We start from the raw sequence: 24,226 nt of genomic DNA, 5'->3' as shown, positions 1-24,226 counted from the left end.
AACCTTATATCTGAAAATAAAGCCACTTTCATGGATAAAACAGATAACCACGAATTGTCTTCCAAAAGTAGAAGCACAGAATTTAGAAGCCCACACTCAGCATCAAGGGCCAGAAGAAGGGGCATTCCACCAGGATATGAGCTACTGCCTATAAGGCTCTATAACTACACTGTGGGGATGGCTCATCAAATAAAATAAAAACCATGGGTTAGCCTGTTATGGCCAATGTGAACACGACAAAAGACAGTGGATTTTTTCTGGGAGGAAAGGAAGGAAGAGCACCATGCAGCAACGGTTTCCTCTACAGCACAGAGTTTATTAGAGGGTGCAGTTTACTACCAGATGTTATTCCATCCCTGAGCAAGCACAATTCTTAGATGCACCCACAAATCCGTAGCTGGGATCAGCAAAGCAAATGGGGCAAGTAATCGCTCCTCTTATCAAATGGTCAGCCAGTTCATTCCCCGAGATACCCACATGACCTGGGGTCCAAAGAAAGGCAACTGATCAGTCAGTATGATCACGTTCAGGAGGAAGGTCGTGAATAGCAGAGACAACATAGTGACAAGAGTAACATTGGTCAATAGCCTGGAGGGCTGACATTTTAAAACGCAGTGAAGGTAGACCCATTTCATAAACTGTAGAGCTCTGTTAACGGCTATGACTTCTGCTGCAAAAACACGACATGTTCCTGGCAACAAATGGTGTTCCTGACTGTAAAAGCATATTCCATTTTATCTACAATTTTCGAGTATAGTGCTGTGAGGCTATATGTTTGACCAGTTACGGCTTGCCCGCTGAAGGGTGGGACTGAGATGCTTGTGTACAGCCCCACAGTACTCTACTCAGCCACATACTCACTCCATGACTGTTGGCACATGCGAATATCCGAGTGTGAACAGTCTTAGTTGACAACCAACCTCGCCCTTTCCTTGCCCCACCACACTGTAAATCCAATATCTCCCTCTCTCATTTTCTCTCTCTTTCCCTTTTCTTGTTTTCTTTATCTCTTTTTTAACACTAAAGTAACATTTCCAAGAACACATACACGACAATTAATTTGATGCATCACATGGATAATAATCTAATATTCAGTACAAAAAGTCTTATTTCCAAGCAGAAGATTTATTCTGCTTGCCAATAATAGGAAACTGCACAAATATTAAATACATACTCTTGAATCTAGGGAACAACTGAAAGTAGAAAGAAAAAATACTAACAACATTATTTATGCATAGCCGTAAATATTCACACTTTTCAATTAAAGAAAATTTGCAATTACTATTGATAAGCAGCAGCATCATTGTTGCAGTCTAGATTTAATTGATTGTGCCAGTTTGTTAATAGCTTGTTAGCATTACTGAAGCATCACTTACTACCTGTGCTTGTTGCTGGGATATATAAAATACATCTTATAACTGCAGCCATCACTTATAGATAGTTTACACGTATGTTCTATCCTATGTGAATTCAAATATACAGATCTACTGCAACATGCATTAAAATATATGGCTCTAGTTCATCTGCAACTGAGAATTTCTTATAGTCCAAGTTCCTGAAATGATCTCTCTCTCTCTCTCTCTCTCTCTCTCTCTGTGTGTGTGTGTGTGTGTGTGTGTGTGTGTGTGTTGTGATGACACAGTACTTGATAGCTCTAATTTAAAAAAAACAACAGAGAGAGAGTAGTAATACAGGACTGTATGTAAGTGTACCCACAAAAAATGTATTTTACACTGATAAAATATTATACAACTTCTATTTGGCTGTAAGACAATACACAATAGCTATACAAGGAGGATTACGTGAATGACTGCATGCAGTGCCTGTAAAATTAGCCCACTTTTGTCGCACAGTGCTAAGAATATCCTGCTTTTCATTTGTGTCAAGCATATTGACAACAAGTGAAAATAACCTAAGGAAGATATGAATTTTATGGTCGAAAGTAATTACGACCTTCTTGTGTACAAACATCACAGGTCAATTATTAATCCCCCATACCTCATATTAAAAAACACATATCTGTTGTATACATCAATTAAGCTAGTTAATTACAAATTCATCCTTTCTTTGTACCATAAAGAACAAATACTTGTCACTGCAGTCATGTAACTCACTTCACACTATTTGATAGTTATTTTCATTGACTTGGCAGATTTGTTGTTAAACCATGCATGATCTAACTAGATTGTAGGTTGTTTTTTCCGCCTTCTAACTCATCACTCCCACTTTAAATGGTTCCAGGAAACATACATTTTTTTTATTGAAGTGGAATTCTTCTTCGTCACTAACACAGCAATTTCATCTTGTTTCAAAGATGATTTTAAAGGTAAGCAAACACCAGTTTTCTTCATGTTTTGTACAACACATTTTGCAGCATTTAATGTTGCTAGAATCTTTGGGGCATAATTTAGCAAAAGGCAACCATCATCTAAAGTGCTGCTAAGTGCTGTGTTATTACAATGACAAGCACAAAGAAGCCTTTTGTTGTTTTTTAATGCATTGCAATCAGCTATACATTCTTACATTTCTTTGTTAATATTTTCTGTCCGTGATTATGTAATGCGCTGAAAGTGTCAAATAATGCACCCATTTGTGTGAAACAGTTGCAATGCAAATTTTCTCAATAACTTTCTTAATAAAGAAAGGTATTATGCTGTTTCACGTTGTATCAACCTGTTCTTTGCATGTCTGCTTACAGTGTAGGGGTATAGCATGACATCTGAAATGCTGACTTCCCCATAGTGCATATCTAGACATTCTTGGCTTTGTTCTCTGAAGCCTACACCAGAACAGCATCAAAAGGTCTCATATCTTTGACACACAATGCAACGCATTTTGTTGTTATGCTATTTTTGTTACTGTCGGCATCCCTGAAGGAACTGTGTCAATGTTAGATTTCTTTCAGCTGTGTTTCTTTAAATGAATAGTTCCAAACTGGAACCACAACAGTGAGCAGTTTATGCAAGATGCAAGCACTTTGAACTAAACTGTTTCCATCGACAACCAACACAAATTTATTCCATGGTTTGCTTTTTAGACTCTCTCACTTCCTCACTGTCTACACAACACTGGTTTCAATCTTACTGCACTCATTTCCTTATCCTGTGCCATTACAGACAAACAAATCATGATGAGACCTCTGTGACAGCAGTAGTTGTGCGAGGATAAAGACATCTTTAATGGTGGAGTGATGATTGTGGCTTTTGCATAACTGGACGTCTTATCAACAGGATTTAGGCATTCAAATTTTTTATACACCTCAGTACACAACTTTACTTTCTTCCTTGAAGACTAGGCACGTGGTGGATGGTGTTCTGTACAACTCACACACAAATGTGGCTGTTTACAAGGACAGCCTCATGGAGTGATCATCCGCAGTTACTACATTTAGGGTCTGCCATGATGTGGAATGACATATGAGTCATATGATATGACTAAAATGTAAGCATTGGAAGCACCTCATGTGCAGTGGAATATGTGGTTTCAGTCATACCTGAACACCATGACTTAACTTTTTCTGGGAGGGCATTCACTTCCAAGAATAAGATACATGTGCCTGATTTGTGTTATCATCATTGGGACCTTTCTGGGTGCAAGAGATAAAATGAACATCACACTGATCAAGATTAGCCTGTAGCTCCTCATCTGTTTGAAGTGTAGGGTCTCAGTGGAAGATGATTCCTTGGATCAGATTTAAAGTCTTCTGTGGGGCAATGGTCACTGGTATGTCACCCAGATGTTCTACTCTGATCGAGGACTCTTCCCACAGACATCAAGCAGCCGCATCAAAGGCCATCTGGCACAATGGGAGCAGTAAGAGCTATTCAAGAGGTTCTTCCCCAGTCAGTTCACGTACAGAGATATCTGAATAATGAAGGTCAGACTCATTAGGAAACGACAAATTACTTCAGCCAAAAAGTGATAAATGAAGGAATATTCCAAGAAAGGAAGAACCTATGGAATGACCCGGCTGAAATAAAAAAAGAGAGCAAGTGAAGGAAGGATATTCAGAGATGAGAGATTGCAAGTCAGGAACGAAAATAGGTGCTGCAGTAGCTTGGGGTCCCATGCTTGCCATACATGTACTCACATAAGAGGCATCTTCCCCGTCAAATTTCTTCACACAAATCAACATTTTGCACCTCTGCTAGCATCTTCAGAATCTTCTGGTGTCCTCTGTTTACTCAATACTGTCAAAGAGCAATGTTGCATTCACTTATAACAGGGAGCTTTCCCATTCTTGTTCTTAAAAGGTGGCATTACTTAAAAGGCTACCTATGATGGGCCAATATCATTGGCTGGGTAACAATAACAGGCAGAGAAAGAGAGTAGGAATATTTATCAAAATACAGGGTGATCAATACTGAACACACCCACCTGGTGGGGATTCTTTCTCTTGCCAGCTGGCAGCTGGTGACAGCACTGATAAGAAGTACATTTCCCTTCTGTTGCAACTTTTGTTTGTTAGGCGATGCAATATAGTTCATCAAGTAGAAGTGTAGAAAGTGAAATGGGAAAATACAAGTATTCTATTCACCAAAGAGTATTCATGTACGATTCATGCATGTGCACAGAATAAGGAGATTATTTAAAAAGGAATTCCCTGATATTCAAGTTTATAATTGGAATAAGATTCATCGACTGGTAAGAAAATTTCGTGAAACAGACAGGAAACATGAGACTCTCACGTGTAGGACTCATAGAAGAAACTCTGGCTCACATCGGACATGCTCTGGAAAGGCTTCCTTGAAAATCAGTTTGATGTCTTTCTCAGCAATGGGAATTTCCTATGACTCTGCTCAAAAAGTTATGAAGTTACTGAAGCTACAACCCTGTAAAATAACTGCAGCACAAGAACATAAACCCAGCAAAAATGTTGAGGTTTAGTGAATTGAATTTGACTAGTGTGCATAGTGCAGAAACTGACCCTAACCAAACTTTATTTTTGGACAAAATAACAATAACTGGAGTTCTGAAAAGCCTAACATACTACATGATGAACCCCAGAATGATCAAAAACAGGAGAGTGGTGCATTATTAGCAGTGAAAGAAACACAGCTAGCTTTGGCATTTCAGTAAATTCATGACATGTTTCGTCACTAACAACATATGGCCATCTCATTACCTGAATTTATCCACTTTTAATTCTTATCTGTGTGTGTGTGTGTGTGTGTGTGTGTGTGTGTGTGTGTGTGTGTGTGTGTGTGGAGGGGGGGGGGGCATTAAAAGAGGAAGTGCACAATTCAAATCAATAAACTTAACACAAACTTAAAACATACATTCAATACAAAATTGGCACAATTTCTCAGAAAAAAACTGCAGTTACAACTGAGCAATTTCCTAAGTAGGTGTCAGCAATGATTGAACAATGAAAGGAGGCAGCTCTAGTATCTCCTTGATTAATATACAAGAGCAATTACTTTTCTTTTTTAGTGTTCATGTTACATGTTACATATGTTAGAAATAATTTATGTGAGAAACAGCTCGATATTTACTGCGGTCCTCCTCTCATTCCTACAGCAGACACACCAGCTGGCCTCGCCATCTGGCCACACACCATAAAAGCGATCACCTTAACCTTGCAGTATCATCATGCCACAGAGGCAGTTTCCTGGCAGTGGTTTGTATTTCTAGTGCGCTGTGGCCAAGTTTTTACTTCTTTGACGGGAGGTGCCATGTGGGGTAACTGCACAGTCTAAAGTGTCTTGTCATGGTCCGCACGGCTCCCCCCATCGGAGGTTCGAGTTCTCCCTTAGGCTTGTGTGTGTGTGTGTGTGTGTGTGTGTGTGTGTGTGTGTGTGTGTGTTTTGTCTTTAGTGTAAGTTAGTTTAAGTTACATTAAATAGTGCATAAGCTTAGGAACCAATGACCTCAGCAGTTTGGTCCCATAAGACCTTACCACAAATTTCCAAATTCCTTGATGGGAGGAAGTCAAGAAGCTGGAAGCCTACAGTTGTCACGCCTAGTGAAATTACCTTCATTCTTGTAAATATCAACTGCTTCTCCTTCAATAAATGTTACATTCTTTCATTAACACACATACATTGTTGAAATCTACGTCCTGGCTGCAGTCCTCCTAATGTTCCACTACTTCATATTTCATACTTTGCTCTAATTTGAAGAGTATGACATAGCATAACAACACAGAAGATTTTGCCTTCGAATTGAAGACTGCTGCAGCAGAAGATAATTGGAAGCATGTATCTCTTACCATTTAACACCGAGGTTATCCAGATAAAGTTCCTCAAGGCTAAGAGTCTTCTTCAATATGTGCAATAACCGATCCAAGGCCTCATGGGTCAGCTTCATATTGCTGGCTTTCAGTTTTGTGAACCATGTATTGTACTCTAGGGCGCTGATTATAGGCACTATGTCCCTGAAAAATCGCACAATGTTGATAGCAAGGTGACATTCACAGTTATATCCAATCATGGCAAATAATTTACTAAAAATGAACAAAATTAACTTAGTGATATTAGATATTATGTTTTAGGACTGAACTGACACTTAAGTAGGAAATATATGAACCCTAAATTGATTATGTTGTATATACTTATCAATTAGTAAATGATTTATGTTAGAAAGCATATACTCTTGGTAAGTTCTAGTTGGACAAATATAACATTCTGGTTGGGGAAAAAGACAACGAGAAAGAAGAAGAAGAAGAACAACAACAAAAATTAACTCCACCTATGTTATCAGGCTGATCCTTTCAGCAAAAAAGCATCCTTAGAAATGAAAGATAATCTGCCAGCTAAACTTCAATCTTTTCCAGGGCCAAAGATGACATACCAGGCTCATCTTCAATGGGTGAAAATACACTTTTTCTGTTTTAAGTGACAGTATACATTCCTTTGGAAGTGTAAACTTGTCAATCCTTAGAATGGTTAACGTTTTGTACAATGCCGGAGAACTTACCACAACTTTGGAAAATGAAACCTAAGAAAAAAGTTTTGGCAAGCTCTTTGATGTGCAGCAACATATACACTGCATATTTTTGTATTACGAAAGTGTAAATTCGAATCTCACCATGCTACCTTCCAAAGCATTGAAATTGATATTGTGATGCACTTTTGTAAGCAATTGTAGATCATGTTATGTGATGTGATCTCGCCATCACAAGGTAGCAAATATTCAGAGACAATAGCATCATCACTGTTAAGTAGTGCAAACACACAAATAGGAAAAGTTAATGGTTGAAATTAATATGCATAGTGTAGTTACAAGAAAAGCTAAGCTTTCGCACATAATATTAGTCTCAAGAGAAGCTAAACTTCCAGATTAATATTGGTCTTATTTTGCATGTGTTACACTCTAAGATGCACCACACAAATGTGCAAGTAAAATTTAAAACACTGACATAGCCCTTCTCGGCTTGAATTTCTTCTAAGTGGCTGGCCCACTATGTATTCAGTTTTAAAAAAGAGTCAAACACCCTGTGATTGAGGAAATTCTCATACCATTTGCAATATTTTTCCGAGTGCTGTTACAAATAGGTTCATTTCAACAATTGCCCGAGAGTTCCAGAAAACAGGCATTAACGCGCATCCGCAGCTGCAATCACACAGGAAATGTGTATCTCTACAAGATCTTATATTATGTCATAAATGAAACATAACATGAGAGGATACTCCAAGAGCACTGGAAATCCTAAACCATATTAAAATGCAGAATTCGGCGTGAAGTGCACATTCATATGTCCAGATTCACAATGAAGTAGTCCCCAACCTGATATTAACCTATTTAGTGTGGTTTTCAGGATGTAAATTTTCTTGGAGTACCAGTACTGTACTATCTCCTGTTTGGTTCTGTACTGTGGCATAATGTTGTATGTGCTGGAAGATGAAAACGTGTACTTGAAATTCAGCGAACATCTGGAACTAGCCAATATTGCAGAATGAAACTTCTTTTCAAATAAATGGGCTGCCTAAGCAGAAAAGATTAATAAAGGCCAAATGTCCTTAGCAAACTGACAAAAATAACTTCACCCTTCTGCAACGTGTTTAATGCCTGACTGGCAAAAATGTGGAAATAGAATAAAAAATCAGAAAACAAACTAACAATATATTTTAGCCTTCCGTAATTATCTGAACATATTTTAATTCGCTTGATAGCTCCCGGCCATAGAAACCCGTTTTGTTTTCATTTGACATGGGAGCTGTAAACTAGGAGCAAAAAGCAAAACCACTAAACCTAAACATGGGTCATGTGGAGACTACTATTATCCTCACAACAACTCTGCTCTGCGCGTGTGCAAATTTGGAGCTTGGGCACGAAAGAAAAATTCTTCCAGTTAGCATCTGGATGCTTGCTGCTACTGCTGATACAGCTACTGCCACACTTCAAGTAGCCACAAGCGAGAGATTGTACTGCTCATACACAACTCAATTGTGCATGTGCATTAGCTCACTGCCAACTGCTCAAACAAACCTAATGTAAACTACTTGTGATGCCACACTCATTGGAAGCAGTTTGTTGTTACATAGTATTGCAAGTATTCGTCATAAGGTTTTGGGGGTCATTTTGCTTTTGGCAAACGCTTGTGTTTGCACAATGTTCCACTTGCAACAAAAATTTAGTTTTAGTTTTTTTTTTCCTCATTTATGTTTTATAGCTGCACTATTATTCTACAGTAGCAAAATACAAAAATATTCTTTGTTAGAGTATCAGTTCTCATGAGTCAAAATTACAGAAATTTAACTGGAAACTAAAACAATGAAAAATTCCCAGAATTATGAAAAATTCCTCTGTTTTCCCTGGTTTTCTCCCGGATGGAAAAATTACCGAGTTTTTCTCAGTTGCCCGGGGCACACATACCCTGTGTATGCATCAATCAGAAACATGATGAATTGTGCATCCAAGCTATCATAATACACATAATAATGTTAGAAAAAGAAACAAGTTAAAAGTGCATCACCATTCAACTGCGTGACTGTATTATTTCCTCTGTGTACAAACCTCCAGGCAATAAATTTGATTTTGAAAAACTTGAGAACTTCCATAAAAGAAGGGTGTGAAGTTTGAAATTGGCAATTTCAACATTCACAGTATTGAATATAACTAATTAATGGAAAATCTCATATAAAGATGTGAAACAATTACTAACAAAGAGATAGAGGGGCTGGCCAGTACTTACCTCAGCTCAGTACAGCCAATAGAAACACAAAAAACAACCGAAAATTTAAGTTCCTAGCTTTCGGAATAAATGTTCCTTCATCAGGGAGGAGAGAGGGGAAAGAAAGGGAAGAAGGGAAAGTGGATTTAGTTACTCACAACCCAGGTTATGAAGCAACAGGGAAAGGAAAACAGGGAAGGTAACAAGGATGGAGGCATGGTTGTCTGAGGGAAGCCAAAGATATTCTACTGCAGGTACTGTGCCAGCTTCAAACCAAAGAGGATGCATACAGAAGTAAAGAGGTGTATAGTATAAAGATGTAGGATGCAAAGATGCATGAATGGCTAAAGAGGAAAGGGAAAGAGGAGAAGACTGAAAAGTAAATGGGAGTGAGGTTGTTTAACGTAGGTTCAGTCCAGGGGGATGGCGGGATGAAAGGATGTGCTGGAGTGCAAGTTCCCATCTCCACAGTTCAGAGGGACTGGTGTTGGGTGGGAGAAGCCAAATGGCACATACAGTGTAGCAGGTTCCTAGGTCCCTAGAATTATGCTGGAGGGCATGCTCCGCTACTGGGTATTGGACATCTCCTAGGCGGACAGTTCGTCTGTGTCCGTTCATACGCTCAGCCAGTTTAGTTGTTGTCATACCAATGTAAAAGGCTGTGCAGTGGAGGCATGTCAGCTGATAAATGACATGTGTAGTCTCACACGTGGCCCTGCCTTGAATTGTGTATGTTTTCCTAGTAGCGGGGCTGGAGTAGGTGCTTGTGGGGGGATGCATGGGGCAGGTTTTGCAGCGGGGTCGGTTACAGGGGTAGGAACCGCTGGGTAGAGAAGGTAGTCTGAGAATATTGCAGGGTTTAACAAGGATGTTACGGAAGTTAGGGGGACGACGAAAGGCAACTCTGGGTGGTGTGGGGAGAATTTTGTCAAGGGATGATCTCATTTCAGTGGTTGACTTGAGAAAGTCATATCCCTGGCGGAGAAATTTATTGATGTATTCGAGGCCAGGATAATATTGGGTGACAAGGGGGATGCTTCTGTATGGTCTGAGGGTAGGAATATTGTTGTTGGACGGGGAGGAATGTATTGCTCGGGAGATCTGTTTGTGTACAAGGTCTGCAGGATAGTTGCGGGAGAGGAAAGCACTGGTCAGGTTATTGGTGTAATTGTTGAGGGATTCGTCACTGGAGCAGATACGTTTGCCACGAATACCTAGGCTGTAGGGAAGGGAGCATTTGATGTGGAATGGATGGCAGCTATCAAAGTGAAGGTACTGTTGTTTGTTGGTGGGTTTGATATGGACAGAGGTGTGGATGTGAGCTTCAACAAGATGAAGGTCAACATCCAGGAAGGTGGCATGGGTTTTGGAGAAGGACCAGGTGAAATTCAGATTCGAAAAGGAGTTGAGGTTATGGAGGAAATTAAGGAGTGTTTCTTCACCATGAGTCCAGACCACAAAGATGTCATCTATAAACCTATACCAGGCCAGGGGAAGCAGCTGTTGGGTCTTCAGGAAAGCCTCCTCCATGCGGCCCATGAAGAGGTTGGCATATGATGGAGCCATCCTGGTTCCCATGGCAGTTCCCCTGATTTGTTTGTAGGTCTGGCCTTCAAAAGTGAAGTAATTATGGGTGAGGATGAAGTTGGTAAGTGTGATAAGGAACGAGGGTTTTGGAAGATTTTCGGGTGGGCATTGGGAGAGGTAGTGCTCAAGGGCAGAGAGACCATGGGTGTGTGGGATGTTTGTGTAAAGGGATGTAGCATCTATGGTCACAAGAAAGGTTTCAGGTGGGAGAGGAGTGGGAATGGATTTGAGGCGTTCTAGGAAGTGGTTTGTGTCCTTGATGTAGGATGGGAGTCTGCAGGTGATAGGTTGGAGGTGTTGGTCTACCAGAGCTGAGATACGTTCTGTTGGGGCTTTGAAGCCTGCTACAATGGGACGGCCAGGATGGTTCTCTTTGTGGATTTTGGGTAATAGGTAGAAGGTAGGGGTACGTGGCTCAGGTGGAGTGAGTAAGTCTATGGAAGCCATTGTGAGGCCTTGTGAGGGACCTTGGATTTTTAGGATTTTCTGCAGCTCAGTCTGAATGGAGGGAATGGGATCCTGGGTAACAGCTTTGTAGGTTGAGGTGTCGGAGAGTTGACGCAGTCCTTCTGCCACATACTCCACACGGTCAAGTACCACAGTTGTGGAGCCTTTATCCACCGGAAGGATTACAATAGAGCGGTCTGTTTTCAGCTGCTTAATGGCACGGGATTCAGCTGGGGTGATGTTGGGGATTGTCGGGATGTTCTTCAAGAAGGACTGGGAGGCAACACTGGATGTGAGGAATTCCTGAAATGTCTGCAAGGGATGGTTTTGGGGGAGCGTATGAACGGACACAGACGAACTGTCCGCCTAGGAGATGTCCAATACCCAGTAGCGGAGCATGCCCTCCAGCATAATTCTAGGGACCTAGGAACCTGCTACACTGTATGTGCCATTTGGCTTCTCCCACCCAACACCAGTCCCTCTGAACTGTGGAGATGGGAACTTGCACTCCAGCACATCCTTTCATCCCGCCATCCCCCTGGACTGAACCTACGTTAAACAACCTCACTCCCATTTACTTTTCAGTCTTCTCCTCTTTCCCTTTCCTCTTTAGCCATTCATGCATCTTTGCATCCTACATCTTTATACTATACACCTCTTTACTTCTGTATGCATCCTCTTTGGTTTGAAGCTGGCACAGTACCTGCAGTAGAATATCTTTGGCTTCCCTCAGACAACCATGCCTCCATCCTTGTTACCTTCCCTGTTTTCCTTTCCCTGTTGCTTCATAACCTGGGTTGTGAGTAACTAAATCCACTTTCCCTTCTTCCCTTTCTTTCCCCTCTCTCCTCCCTGATGAAGGAACATTTATTCCGAAAGCTAGGAACTTAAATTTTCGGTTGTTTTTTGTGTTTCTATCGGCTGTACTGAGCTGAGGTAAGTACTGGCCAGCCCCTCTATCTCTTTGTTAGTAATTGTTTCACAGTATTGAATATTCAACATTCATGAGGTTGAGAACAATAAAATTTTCTTCAGTGGGCAGACTCCTATTAGCTGACATTAACTCATGATAACAAACAACACTCACTGTTCAATAGCAGCAGACGGACAACAGCTACATTCCTCACCTTTTGTTTGTTGTTGATAACATTGCTGAATAAAGTGCTAAGACCACCCCAAACTCCCAACATTGACTAATAATATGTCAGGTCATTTCACCAATAACAGCCCACTTAGTTATCAGTCAATTGAAGATTTAACTTCGGTAAGGTTAATTGGGAGAAATTCAAAGTCATATTAGATCAGAAGATAACTAAACTGGTCCCTACACCTGGGTCCTTCGAATGTTTTGTTGAAACAGTTTAGAAATGCAAACAGATAGCTACTCCTTGGGGCTGTTGAGCAAATTACATACAGGCAACTAGTGTGAGCACTAAGCAACAAGTACTTTGAACTTTTTGAGGAAAATCCAAGGAGCAGGGAAACAACTCTAGCTGGCAACATGCTAACAAATCAATCACTGAAGTCAAGAGAGAAGTGGATTGAACTCGTGGAAGAACTATTAAGTCCAGAATTTGGCAAAAAGCATGGGCACTGCTGAAGAGATTAAATAATGATCCTATAAAGAGATCTGTACATGCCAATGTTACTTCTGATCAAATACTTAATAGCTTGCTTAAGAATGGTTAACAGAACTGTCACATTCATAATTCTTCGGCAAAAGCACACATATCTCCAGAAGAGGAACTAAGTGATCTTTCTCAACCATTTACTCAAGAAGAGGGCAATACCAGGTGCTTAAGTTAGTAAAGCTGCTGGCTTAGATCATATATGACTTGAAAAAATAAAAAAATTTGGTCTAAAACTGTATGACTGGCTCCTATGTTTCTTCAGTATATGTTGCCAGATCCCAAAATTATGGAGGAAATCTCGTGTAGTTGCCATTCTTAAAGGCAAGCCCAATGAATTTCAGAGCAGTCTCTCTCCTATTTACTAGATCTTTCAACAAACGATATATAGTAAGACTCTCAGGAGCAGTTGGACCCATCTTAATAGCACATCAAGCTGGATTCAGACTACCTAAAGACTGCACAGCACAGGTATTAAATCTAACCCAACATACTGAAGATGGCTTTGAGACAAGAAAGGACACTGGGACATCATTTATTGATCTAACAGCAGCTTACAGCACAGCCAATCCTCAAATGTTCTTGCTCAAAATGCATAGAATAACTAGAGATTGCCATCTTACACAAATGATTCAAGATACTTTCAGAATAGTCAATAGGGGTTCCAAAAGAATGAGTTTCCACAGTTCAGTGTTTTCTCTCATTTTGAGAGAAATGCAGCTGGAACGCCCATTTTCAGCCCAAATACATTGGGGACTGTACACTGACTTTTGAGAAGCACGGCCCGAATGTAAAACAACAAGTGTCTGCAAGGCACAACATCTTGCACAAAATTACTGTTCCGTCTTCAGGTGCACCAGCGAAAACAGTTAAAACAACAGCTTTATCCATGGGTAATGCAGCCCCTCTTATACAATGCTGTCTATACAAAACAAATATAATTCACTCTTAATGAGTCATGTAGACTCATTACTGGATGTCTGAAACCTGCACTGCAGCATCATTTAACTGGAATTGCCACTCCAGCAATCAAGTGTGAGGTAGCAGTGTGCAGGAGAAGGTATAAAACATCCATTATAAAAGTTTCACAACACTGCAAAAACACTGGAAACAGATAACACTGGAAAAACAGACACGTACCAATTTATCTATGTGGAAGACAAGGTATGAATACCATCAGGAAATCTAGCTGCTGGTTCCACCAAAGAACTGCCTTTATAGGACACCCAGGACAGCATCGGAACAGGGGTAACAAGTAAAACGACGATCTGTAGACATGGGATTACTGAGCAATGTATGCCTTTTGTGACTGAGGAGTTAAACAAACTATGGATTACTTATACCAGTATAGATTATGTCTTGCAAGCTGTACCACTGATGGCCATGTCCACAAGCTCTGCAGTCATAGTGTCTGCCAAATGCTGGACTAAAGCTCCTTTCACTGTCATCCTTGTTTTTACCGTAACACAAATGAAGTTAAAGCTGTTCAGATAAGAAGGGCTACAAGAAAATTCAAAAGACAGTATCCTCCATATTCCAAATAGTTACAGATTGGAAACAGTTAACAATACTAATCAAATTATTATAAAAATAATGATAAGAATGAAACAGTAGTCTGTACACCTGAAAGAATAACAAGGAGAATAATAGTATGTGTTGCACCCTCAATTAAGAGCTTATCTAAGTAATAAAGATAAAGTGATATACAAATTTTGCAGAATGTTAAAACAATGCATTACAATTTATGGGGATTGGGTTCCTTCTATTCACAAAAACAACAATAATTCTCCTGGGTTATTTTTCGTCATTAAATGAGTTTCCGCATGTATGCGTCATCATTAGTGGGGTCTTATTTTTCTGCAGTTCAAAACTACATGACTGACAATAAAATTTGTGAAATACAATTAGGTCTCACAAGTTTTTTGAAAAATCTGTTGCAGACAGTTGGAAGGCCTTGATAGAATATAAATAATGGAAAGAAGAATGGTAACAAACAACTCACTGTTTAGTTAAACAATGGGAACTCCATGTAGGAATACCAGCGATGCAAGAAAACACAAACTCCTACTTACCATAATGAAGACACGTTAAGTTGCAGACATGCACAATTAAAAGGCGCTTACACAAAGCTTGTGGCCACAACTTTCATCAGCAAAAGAGAAACAGAGGAACACATACCACTCACACACACAAGCAAGCACTAGTGCCAATTCCGGCAGCTAGGCCAGAAAGCAACTGTCACGTGGGCTGGCAGCAGCAATTTGGAGGGGGCAGGAAGGGGAAGGGATAGTAGTGTATGAGTGGGGGAGAGTGGAATGCTGTCTGGAGGAATGTGCTGGAACTAGAATGCCAATGGACGCAGTGTCAGCAGGTTGTGGGGCAGTGAGATGAAGAAAAAAAAGGAGCGAAAAGGAGAGAAGTGGGAAAAGATGGGCAGGTCCATTGGCAGAGGGTGGCAAACAAAGAGACCGAGAGACAAAAATGGGGATGAAATAATATAACAATGGGGGATGGAAACTCTTGGGTGGAGGGTGTGGGGACAGTATGATAGTACGACAGTATGATAGTATTATAGTACTGTAGGTTGAGGTTGGGATACTTACGGGAGCGGAAAATGTGTTCTAAGGATAACTCCCATCTGCGCAGTTTAGAAAAGCTAGTAGCAGAGTGTAGGATCCAGATGACTCCAGTAACGTAGCAGCCACTGAAATCAGGTATGTTATGCTAAGCTACATGTCGTGCCACAGGGTTATTTACTTTGCTCTTTGCCACAGTTTGCCCAATCCCACATCATTCCCATTTCCTTTAAACTATTCCTGCCACAATGTACCCCTCCTCCATCTTTCTGCTTCAGTTCAGGAAACCACAGTATCCCATTAAATGGCTTAGTCATAAAATTTTCTTTCTCTGAATCATACCCCTCCTTTCACAATGACCTTCACCTCTACAGATTCTCCGAGTCCCTGGCCCTAACTAACCTGGTACAGCAAAAACACAAGTCCATGGCACAGGCATCCCAGAACCAGCTCTGCTTCAGCCGCCGTATATTACTGCCGTATAGTCCCTGCTCCATACATCCACACCTCTGCAATTGAATTCCTTGCTCTTCAGCACATGCACCTCTATACCCCCTGTGTGACACCCCACATGCCCACCTTCTACAAGCTCCCAAAATTCCACAAACCCAACAATTCTGGATGCACCATTGTGGCTGGTTATTGCATCCACACTGAAAGAATTTCGGCACTCATTGATCAACACCTCCAACAAATTGCCTGTAATCTAGCTTCCTCCACCAAAGATACTAACCACTTCCATCACCGACTCTCTACACCATCCACATAAGTTATCAAATCTGCTAACATCCTACAGCCACATCAGGGCGCATGCCACTACCCAACTGCTACTCTACCCACAGTCTTACTCCTCAACCACCCCTCATAGCACCTAAATCCTGCCTAGCTGAACTTTTCAACTTTCCACATCCCTCAAAACTCGCTCCCAATGGGACTAAAGCTTCCCTTATCACTATTGTTAACCCTTCCAACAAAACCCTCAGCTCACAAAACTTTCAATCCTATTCAAAGGCCTCATATTTAGCCCTGTACCCAAAAGTAATCGGAGCACTTCTTTGCCACCAACCCCTCCCACCAAAACTAACCTAATTCCAACACTGAACCCTGCGTCTCACAATTCGTACCATCACCTAACCAACCGCTGGTCATCTTCTAGGAATTTCTTACCTGCAACTTAGCCTCACCATCCTTCCTCAGGTCCCTTCCTCAGAAGACTTACCTTTCAGCAGAAGAAAGAATAGCCATACACAAACTCAAAACAAATCCTGACCTAATCATCCTACCTGCACACAAAGGCACCACCACTGTTGTTATGAATTGTAGTGACTACCTGGTGGAAGGCCTCTGACAATTATCCTACACCTCTACCTATGAACTATGCCAGAGTGATCCCATCTCAGAAGTACAACACAAACTCCAATCCATGCTTAAACCCTTACACCCTTCCAATATCCTCTCCCCTGAATCCATTTCCCCCCTCACCTCTATACCCCCTGTGTGACACCCCACATGCCCACCTTCTACAAGCTCCCAAAATTCCACAAACCCAACAATTCTGGATGCACCATTGTGGCTGGTTATTGCATCCACACTGAAAGAATTTCGGCACTCATTGATCAACACCTCCAACAAATTGCCTGTAATCTAGCTTCCTCCACCAAAGATACTAACCACTTCCATCACCGACTCTCTTACTTACAAATCTGCAGCACTGCCATGGACAACGGATGGCAACCTCCTATGCTATCCTTTTTTTGGCTCATCTAGAAAAGGCCTTTCTTGCCTCCCAAAATGGAAAACCCCTAGTCTGATTAATGTTCATTGTTGATACCTTCATGATCTGGACTCCAGGTCAGGATACCCATCTTCATTCCTTCACAACCTCAACAACTTCTCTCCCAACTGCTTCACCTGTTCCTCCTTAACCCAGTGTCCCAGCTTGCCAGACACAGATCGCCTCCTCTCTGCTTGCTCCATATGCACCTCTGTCCACATTAAATCCACCTATCACCACAGTACCTACATTTCAACAGCCTCTTTCACACCAAAAAAATTCCTCCCATATAGACTGGTCATCCTAGGACAGTGTATCTGCTGTAGTAAGAACTCCCTTGCTCAGTATGCTGAGTCTTCACAGACAGGCACTATCCCCCAGACCTAGCCCGCACACAATCTCCCATGCCATTTCCCTTCACACCCACAATCCTCTCATCAACCCCAAAAACCGGTCACAATGAAGTACCCTGTTCGTCACCCAGTACTACGCCAGACTGGAACAACTGAACCACATCCTTCAGCAGGGCTTTGATTACCTATCATCAGGCCCTGAAATGAGGGACATCCTACTCGAGTTCCTTCCCACCCCTCAAGTGGTGTTCCAACATCCACCCAACCTCCACATCATTATCAACCTCATCTATGCCTATGCCACTCCCAATTCCAACGCATTGCCACAAGAATGTTATGTCTATAGAAGACCAAGGTGCAACACCTGCCCAATCTGCCCATTCAGCACTTCCCATTCCAGTCCTGTCAAAGGTTTATCCTAAACCATCAGGGGTCGGTCCATCTGTGAAAGCAGTCGTGTCATTTACCAACTCTTCTGCAACCATTGCACAGCTTTTTATATTGGTAGTACTACCAACCATCTGTCCATCAGAATGAACAGCACTGCCAAACTGTGCCAACAGCAAAGTGGCTCAACATGCAGCTTAGCATGACATGCTTTATTTCAATGGCTGCTTTCCTACTGGAGCCATCTGGATCCTCCTCTCTACCACCAGCTTTTCTGAACTGCACAGATGGGTGTTATCCTTACAACACAGTCCCTGCTCCTGTAATTATCCTGGCTTCAACCTACAATAACATACTCTCCCACACCCTCCACCCAAGGGTTTCCACCCCCTTTGTCCTATCATCATCATTTGAGACTGATTATGCCTTTCAGCATTCAGTCTGGAGCATTGCCCCCCTTATAAAATTCCTCCATGATCCCCTATTCAGTGCTAACATTGGTGCCTCTTCTGATGTTAAACCTATTACTTCAAAATCATTCTTAACCGAATCCAAGTACCTTCTCCTTGGTCTGCCCTGACTCCTACCCTCTACTGCTGAACACATGAGTCTCTTGGGTAACCTTGCTTCTCCCATGTGTGTAACATGACCCCAACATCTAAGCCTGTTCGTCCTGACTGCTACATCTATAGAGTTCATTCCCAGTTTTCCTTTGATTTCCTCATTGTGGACACCCTCCTACCATTGTTCCCATCTACTAGTACCTGCAATCATCCTAGCTACTTTCATATCCGTAACCTCAACCTTATTGATAAGGTAACCTGAATCCACCCAGCTTTCGCTCCCGTACAACAAAGTTGGTCGAAAGATTGAACGGTGCACAGATAACTTAGTCTTGGTACTGACTTCCTATTTACAGAAGAGAGTAGATCGTAGATGAGCGCTAACTGCATTGGCTTTGCTACACCTTGCTTCCAGTTCTTTCACTTTGTTGCCATCCTGTGAGAATATGTATCCTAAGTACTTGAAACCGTCCACCTGTTCTAACTTTGTTCCTCCTATTTGGCACTCAATCCGTTTATATTTCTTTCCCACTGACATTACTTTCGTTTTGGAGATGCTAATCTTATACTATAGTCCTTACATTTCTGATCTAGCTCTGAAATATTACTTTGCAAACTTCCAATCGAATCTGCCATCACAACTAAGTCATCCGCATATGCAAGACTGCTTATTTTGTGTTCACATGTCTTGATCTCACTCAGCCAGTCTATTGTTTTCAACATATGATCCATAAATAATATGAACAATAGTGGAGACAGGTTGCAGCCTTGTCTTACCCCTGAAACTACTCTGAACCATGAACTCAATTTACCGTCAACTCTAACTGCTGCCTGACTATCCATGTAAAGACCTTTAATTGCTTGCAAAAGTTTGCCTCCTATTCCATAATCTTGTAGAACAGACAATAACTTCCTCCTAGGGACCCAGCCGCCTTCTCTAGATCTATAAAGCATAGATACAATTCCCTGTTCCACTCATAACACTTCTCCATTATTTGCTGTAACCTCTAAGAGGCCTAAACCCACACTGATTTTCATCCAATTGGTCCTCAACTAATACTCGCACTTTCTTTTCAACAATACCTGAGAAGATTTTACCCACAACGCTGATTAAAGAGATACCTCTGTAGTTGTTACAATCTTTTCTGTTTCCATGTTTAAAGATTGGTGTGATTACTGCTTTTGTCCAGTCTGATGGAACCTGTCCCGACTCCCAGGCCATTTCAATTATCCTGAGTAGCCATTTAAGACCTGCCATTCCACTGTATTTCACGAGTTCTGACTTAATTTCATCCACCCCAGCTGCTTTATTGCACTGCAATCTACTGACCATTTCCTCCACTTCCTCAAATGTGATCCTATTTCCTTCATCATTCCTATCCCATTTTACCTCGAAATCTGAAACATTACTGATCGTATCTTCACCTATAATGAGCAACTCTTCAAAATATTCCCTCCATCTGCCCAAGGCATCCACAGGATTCACCAGCAGTTTTCCTGGCCTGTCCAGCATACTTGTCATTTCCTTCATATCTCCCTTTCAAAGACTGCTAATTACACTCCAGAATGGTTTTCCAGCAGCTTGACCCAAAGTCTCCACCCTGTTTCCAAAGTGTTCCCAAGATTTCTTATTGGATGCTGCAATTATCTGTTTGGCTTTGTTTCTTTCTTCAACATAACTTTCTCTGTCTACCCGAGTTCTAGTATGCAGCCATTTTTGATATGCCTTCTTTTTCCTATTACAGGCTGCCTTGACTGTGTCATTCCACCAAGCTGTTTGCTTCATCCTACCTTTACACACTACTGTTCCAAAACATACTTTAGCCACTTCTAAAGAGCATAGTGAACACATTATTGTGGCCAAGATAGATACGAAGCCCACGCCTACTACAGTAGTACAAGTTTATATGCCAACTAGCTCTGCAGATGACGATGAAATTGAAGAAATGTATGATGAAATAAAAGAAATTAATCAGATAGCGAAGGGAGATGAAAATTTAATAGTCATGGGTGACTGGAATTCGAGTGTAGGAAAAGGGAGAGAAGGAAACGTAGTAGGTGAATATGGACTGGGGCAAAGAAATGAAAGAGGAAGCCACCTGGTAGAATTTTGCACAGAGCATAACTTAATCATAGCTAACTCTTGGTTCAAGAATCATGAAAGAAGGCTGTATACATGGAAGAATCCTGGAAATACTAGAAGGTATCAGATAGATTATATAATGGTAAGACAGAGATTTAGGAACCAAGTTTTATACTGTAAGACATTTCCAGGGGCAGATGTGGACTCTGACCACAATCTATTGGTTATGAACTGTAGATTAAAACTGAAGAAACTGCAAAAAGGTGGAAATTTAAGGAGATGGGGCCTGGATAAACTGAAAGAATCAGAGGTTGTACAGAGTTTCAGGGAGAGCATAAGGGAACAATTGACAGGAATGAGGGAAAGAAATACAATAGAAGAAGAATGGGTAACTTTGAGGGATGAAGTGGGGAAGGCAGCAGAGGATCAAGTAGGTAAAAAGATAAGGGCTAGTAGAAATCCTTGGGTAACAGAAGAAATATTGCATTTAATTGATTAAAGGAGAAAATATAAAAACACAGTAAATGAAGCAGGCAAAAAGGAATACAGACGTCTCAAAAATGAGATCGACAGGAAGTGCAAAATGGCTAAGCAGGGATGGCTAGAGGACAAATGTAAGGATGTAGAGGCTTATCTCACTAGGGTAAGATAGATACTGCCTACAGGAAAATTAAAGAGACCTTTGGAGATAAGTGAACCACTTGTATGAACATCACGAGCTCAGATGGAAACCCAGTTCTAAGCAAAGAAGAGAAAGCAGAAAGGTGGAAGGAGTATATAGAGGGTCTATACAAGGGCGATGTACTTGAGGACAATATTATGGAAATGGAAGAGGATGTAGATGAAGATGAAACGGGAGATACGATACTGCGTGTAGAGTTTGACAGAGCACTGAAAGACCGAAGTCGAAACAAGGCCCCTGGAGTAGACAACATTCCACTGGAACTACTGACAGCCTTGGGAAAGCCAGTCCTGACAAAACTGTACCATCTGGTGAGCAAGATGTATGAGACAGGCGAAATACCCTCAGACTTCAAGAAGAATATAATAATTCCAATCCCCAAAGAAAGCAGGTGTTGACAGATGTGAAAATTACTGAACTATCAGTTTAATAAGTCACAGCTGCAAAATACTAATGCGAATTCTTTACAGACGAATGGAAAAACTAGTAGAAGCCCACCTTGGGGAAGATCAGTTTGGATTCCGTAGAAACACTGGAACACGTGAGGCAATACTGACCCTACGACTTATCTTAGAAGCTAGATTAAGGAAGGGCAAACCTTCATTTCTAACATTTGTAGACTTAGAGAAAGCTTTTGACAATGTTGACTGGAATACCCTCTTTCAAATTCTGAAGTTGGCAGGGGTAAAATACAGGGACCGAAAGGCTTTTTACAATTTGTACAGAAACCAGATGGCAGTTATGAGAGTCGAGGGGCACGAAAGGGAGTAGGTATTAAAATCCATGGAGAATAAATAAAAACTTTGAGGTTCGCCGATGACATCGTAATTCTGTCAGAGACAGCAAAGGACTTGGAAGAGCAGTTGAACGGAATGGACAGTGTCTTGAAAGGAGGGTATAAGATGAACATCAACAAAAGCAAACGAGGATAATGAAATGGAGTCTAAGTCGGGTGATGCTGAGGGATTAGATTAGGAAATGGGACACTTAAAGTGAGTTTTGCTATTTGGGGAGCAAAATAACTGATGATGGTCAAAGTAGAGGGGATATAAAATGTAGACTGGCAATGGCAAGGAAAGCGTTTCTGAAGAAGAGAAATTTGTTAACATCGAGTACAGATTGAAGTGTCAGGAAGTCGTTTCTGAAAGTATTTGTATGGAGTGTAGCCATGTATGGAAGTGAAACATGGACGATAACTAGTTTGGACAAGAAGAGAATAGAAGTTTTCGAAATGTGGTGCTACAGAAGAATGCTGAAGATTAGATGGGTAGATCACATAACTAATGAGGGAGTATTGAATAGGATTGGGGAGAAGAGGAGTTTGTGGCACAACTTGACCAGAAGAAGGGATCGGTTGGTAGGACATGTTCTGAGGCATCAAGGGATCACCAGTTTAGTATTGGAGGGCAGTGTAGAGGGTAAAAATCGTAGAGGGAGACCAAGAGATGACTACACTAAGCAGATTCAGAAGGATGTGGGTTGCAGTGGGTATTGGGAGATGAAGAAGCTTCCACAGGATAGAGTAGCATGGAGAGATGCATCAAACCAGTCTCAGGACTGAAGACCACAACAACAACTAGAAGACCACAACAACAACAACAACAACAACAACAGTGCTGTGTCCCTGTACCTTGTCCATTCCTTTTCCAATGGCTGTAATTGACTATATTCAACTAACTGGTACCTTTCTGAGATCACTGTTATGTACTTGTGACTAATTTCCGTATCCTGAAGTTTCTCCACTATTATCCTCCTACATATGGCCCTTACCTCCTGCACTTTCGGCCTCACAACACCAATTTCACTGCAGATTACATAATGATCAGTGTCATCAAAGAATCCCCTGAATACATGTGTGTCCCTCACAGCCTTCCTGAATTCCTGATCTGTTATTACATAGTCAATGACAGATCTGGTTCCCCTGCCTTCCCAAGTATAAAAAAAAAAAAAAAAAAAAAAAAAAAGGAGTTTGTGATTACTAAGCCCATACTGACACAGAAATCCAAGAGTTGTTTCCCATTCCTGTTGGCCTCCATATCCTCTCCAAATTTACACATAGCCTTTTCATGCCTTTCAGTTCGATTTCCAAGCCTGGCATTAAAATCACCCATGAGCAAAACACTGTCCTTGTCCTTTACTCTAACAACTACATCACTGAGTGCATAATAAAAACTATCCATCTATCTTAGCCATTTTGCACTTCACAATGCGAATATACTGACACAATCCTAATTTTCTTGCTAGACACTGTGAAATCTATCCACATCAGTCGTTCGTTTACATACCTTATTGCAACTACGCTGTGTTCCATTTCTTTCCTATCATCTCCTCCCCATTTTCCTCTTCCAGCCTCTTTGTTTGCAACCCTCTGCTGATGCACCTGCCCATCTTTTCCCGCTCCTCTCCTTTTCACTCTCCTCTCCCCCCCCCCCCCCCCCCCCCCCACTTCCTTGCCCTACAACATACTACATCTGTTGGCGGTGGTTCGAGTCCTCCCTCGGCCATGGGTGTGTGTGTGTGTGTGTGTGTGTGTGTGTGTGTGTGTGTGTGTGTGTTTGTCCTTCAGATAATTTAGATTAAATAGTGTGTAAGCTTAGGGAGCGATGACCTTGGCAGTTAAGTCCCATCAGATTTCACACACATTTTAACATTCACGTCCCAGCACACTCTTCCAGACAACTCTCTTCTGTCCCCTCTACTCGTATACTACTATCCCTTCCCCTTCCGCATCTCCTCCAAATTGTTGCTGCCATCCCACGTGACAAATGCATTCTGGCCAGAGCTACCAGAGTTGGCAGCCATGTGTGCGTGAGATGTGCTTGCTTGTTCGTATGAATTGTGTGTATTCCTCCGCCTCTCTTTTGCTGGTGAAGGCTGTGGCCAAAAGCTTTGTGTTTAAGTGTCTTTTACTTGTGCCTGTCAGCAACTAAATGTGTCTTCTTTACAGTACGTAGCAATCTATCTTTTTTCTACATTGCTGGTGTTCACTGTATAGTTGAAGTGTTAAGTGGTTATTTACGCACACACAGAA

At 41.3% G+C, this 24,226-nt stretch overlaps 1 protein-coding gene across 8 annotated transcripts in view; it reads right to left on the bottom strand.

The window, feature by feature from the left end:
• Positions 1 to 24,226, bottom strand: part of LOC126356058 (F-actin-uncapping protein LRRC16A) — a 488,103-nt gene that overhangs the window by 234,463 nt on the left and 229,414 nt on the right. For all 8 annotated transcript variants that reach the window (XM_050006760.1, XM_050006755.1, XM_050006753.1 and 5 more), the window contains exon 8: positions 6,212 to 6,376. In XM_050006760.1, the coding sequence (XP_049862717.1) occupies positions 6,212 to 6,376 (165 nt within the window). The remainder of the gene's footprint in view (positions 1 to 6,211; positions 6,377 to 24,226) is intronic.

This window comes from Schistocerca gregaria, chromosome 3, assembly GCF_023897955.1.
Source record: "Schistocerca gregaria isolate iqSchGreg1 chromosome 3, iqSchGreg1.2, whole genome shotgun sequence".
In the NCBI taxonomy this organism is placed as follows: domain Eukaryota; kingdom Metazoa; phylum Arthropoda; class Insecta; order Orthoptera; family Acrididae; genus Schistocerca; species Schistocerca gregaria.
This window is presented reverse-complemented; position numbering and strand designations above follow the sequence as displayed.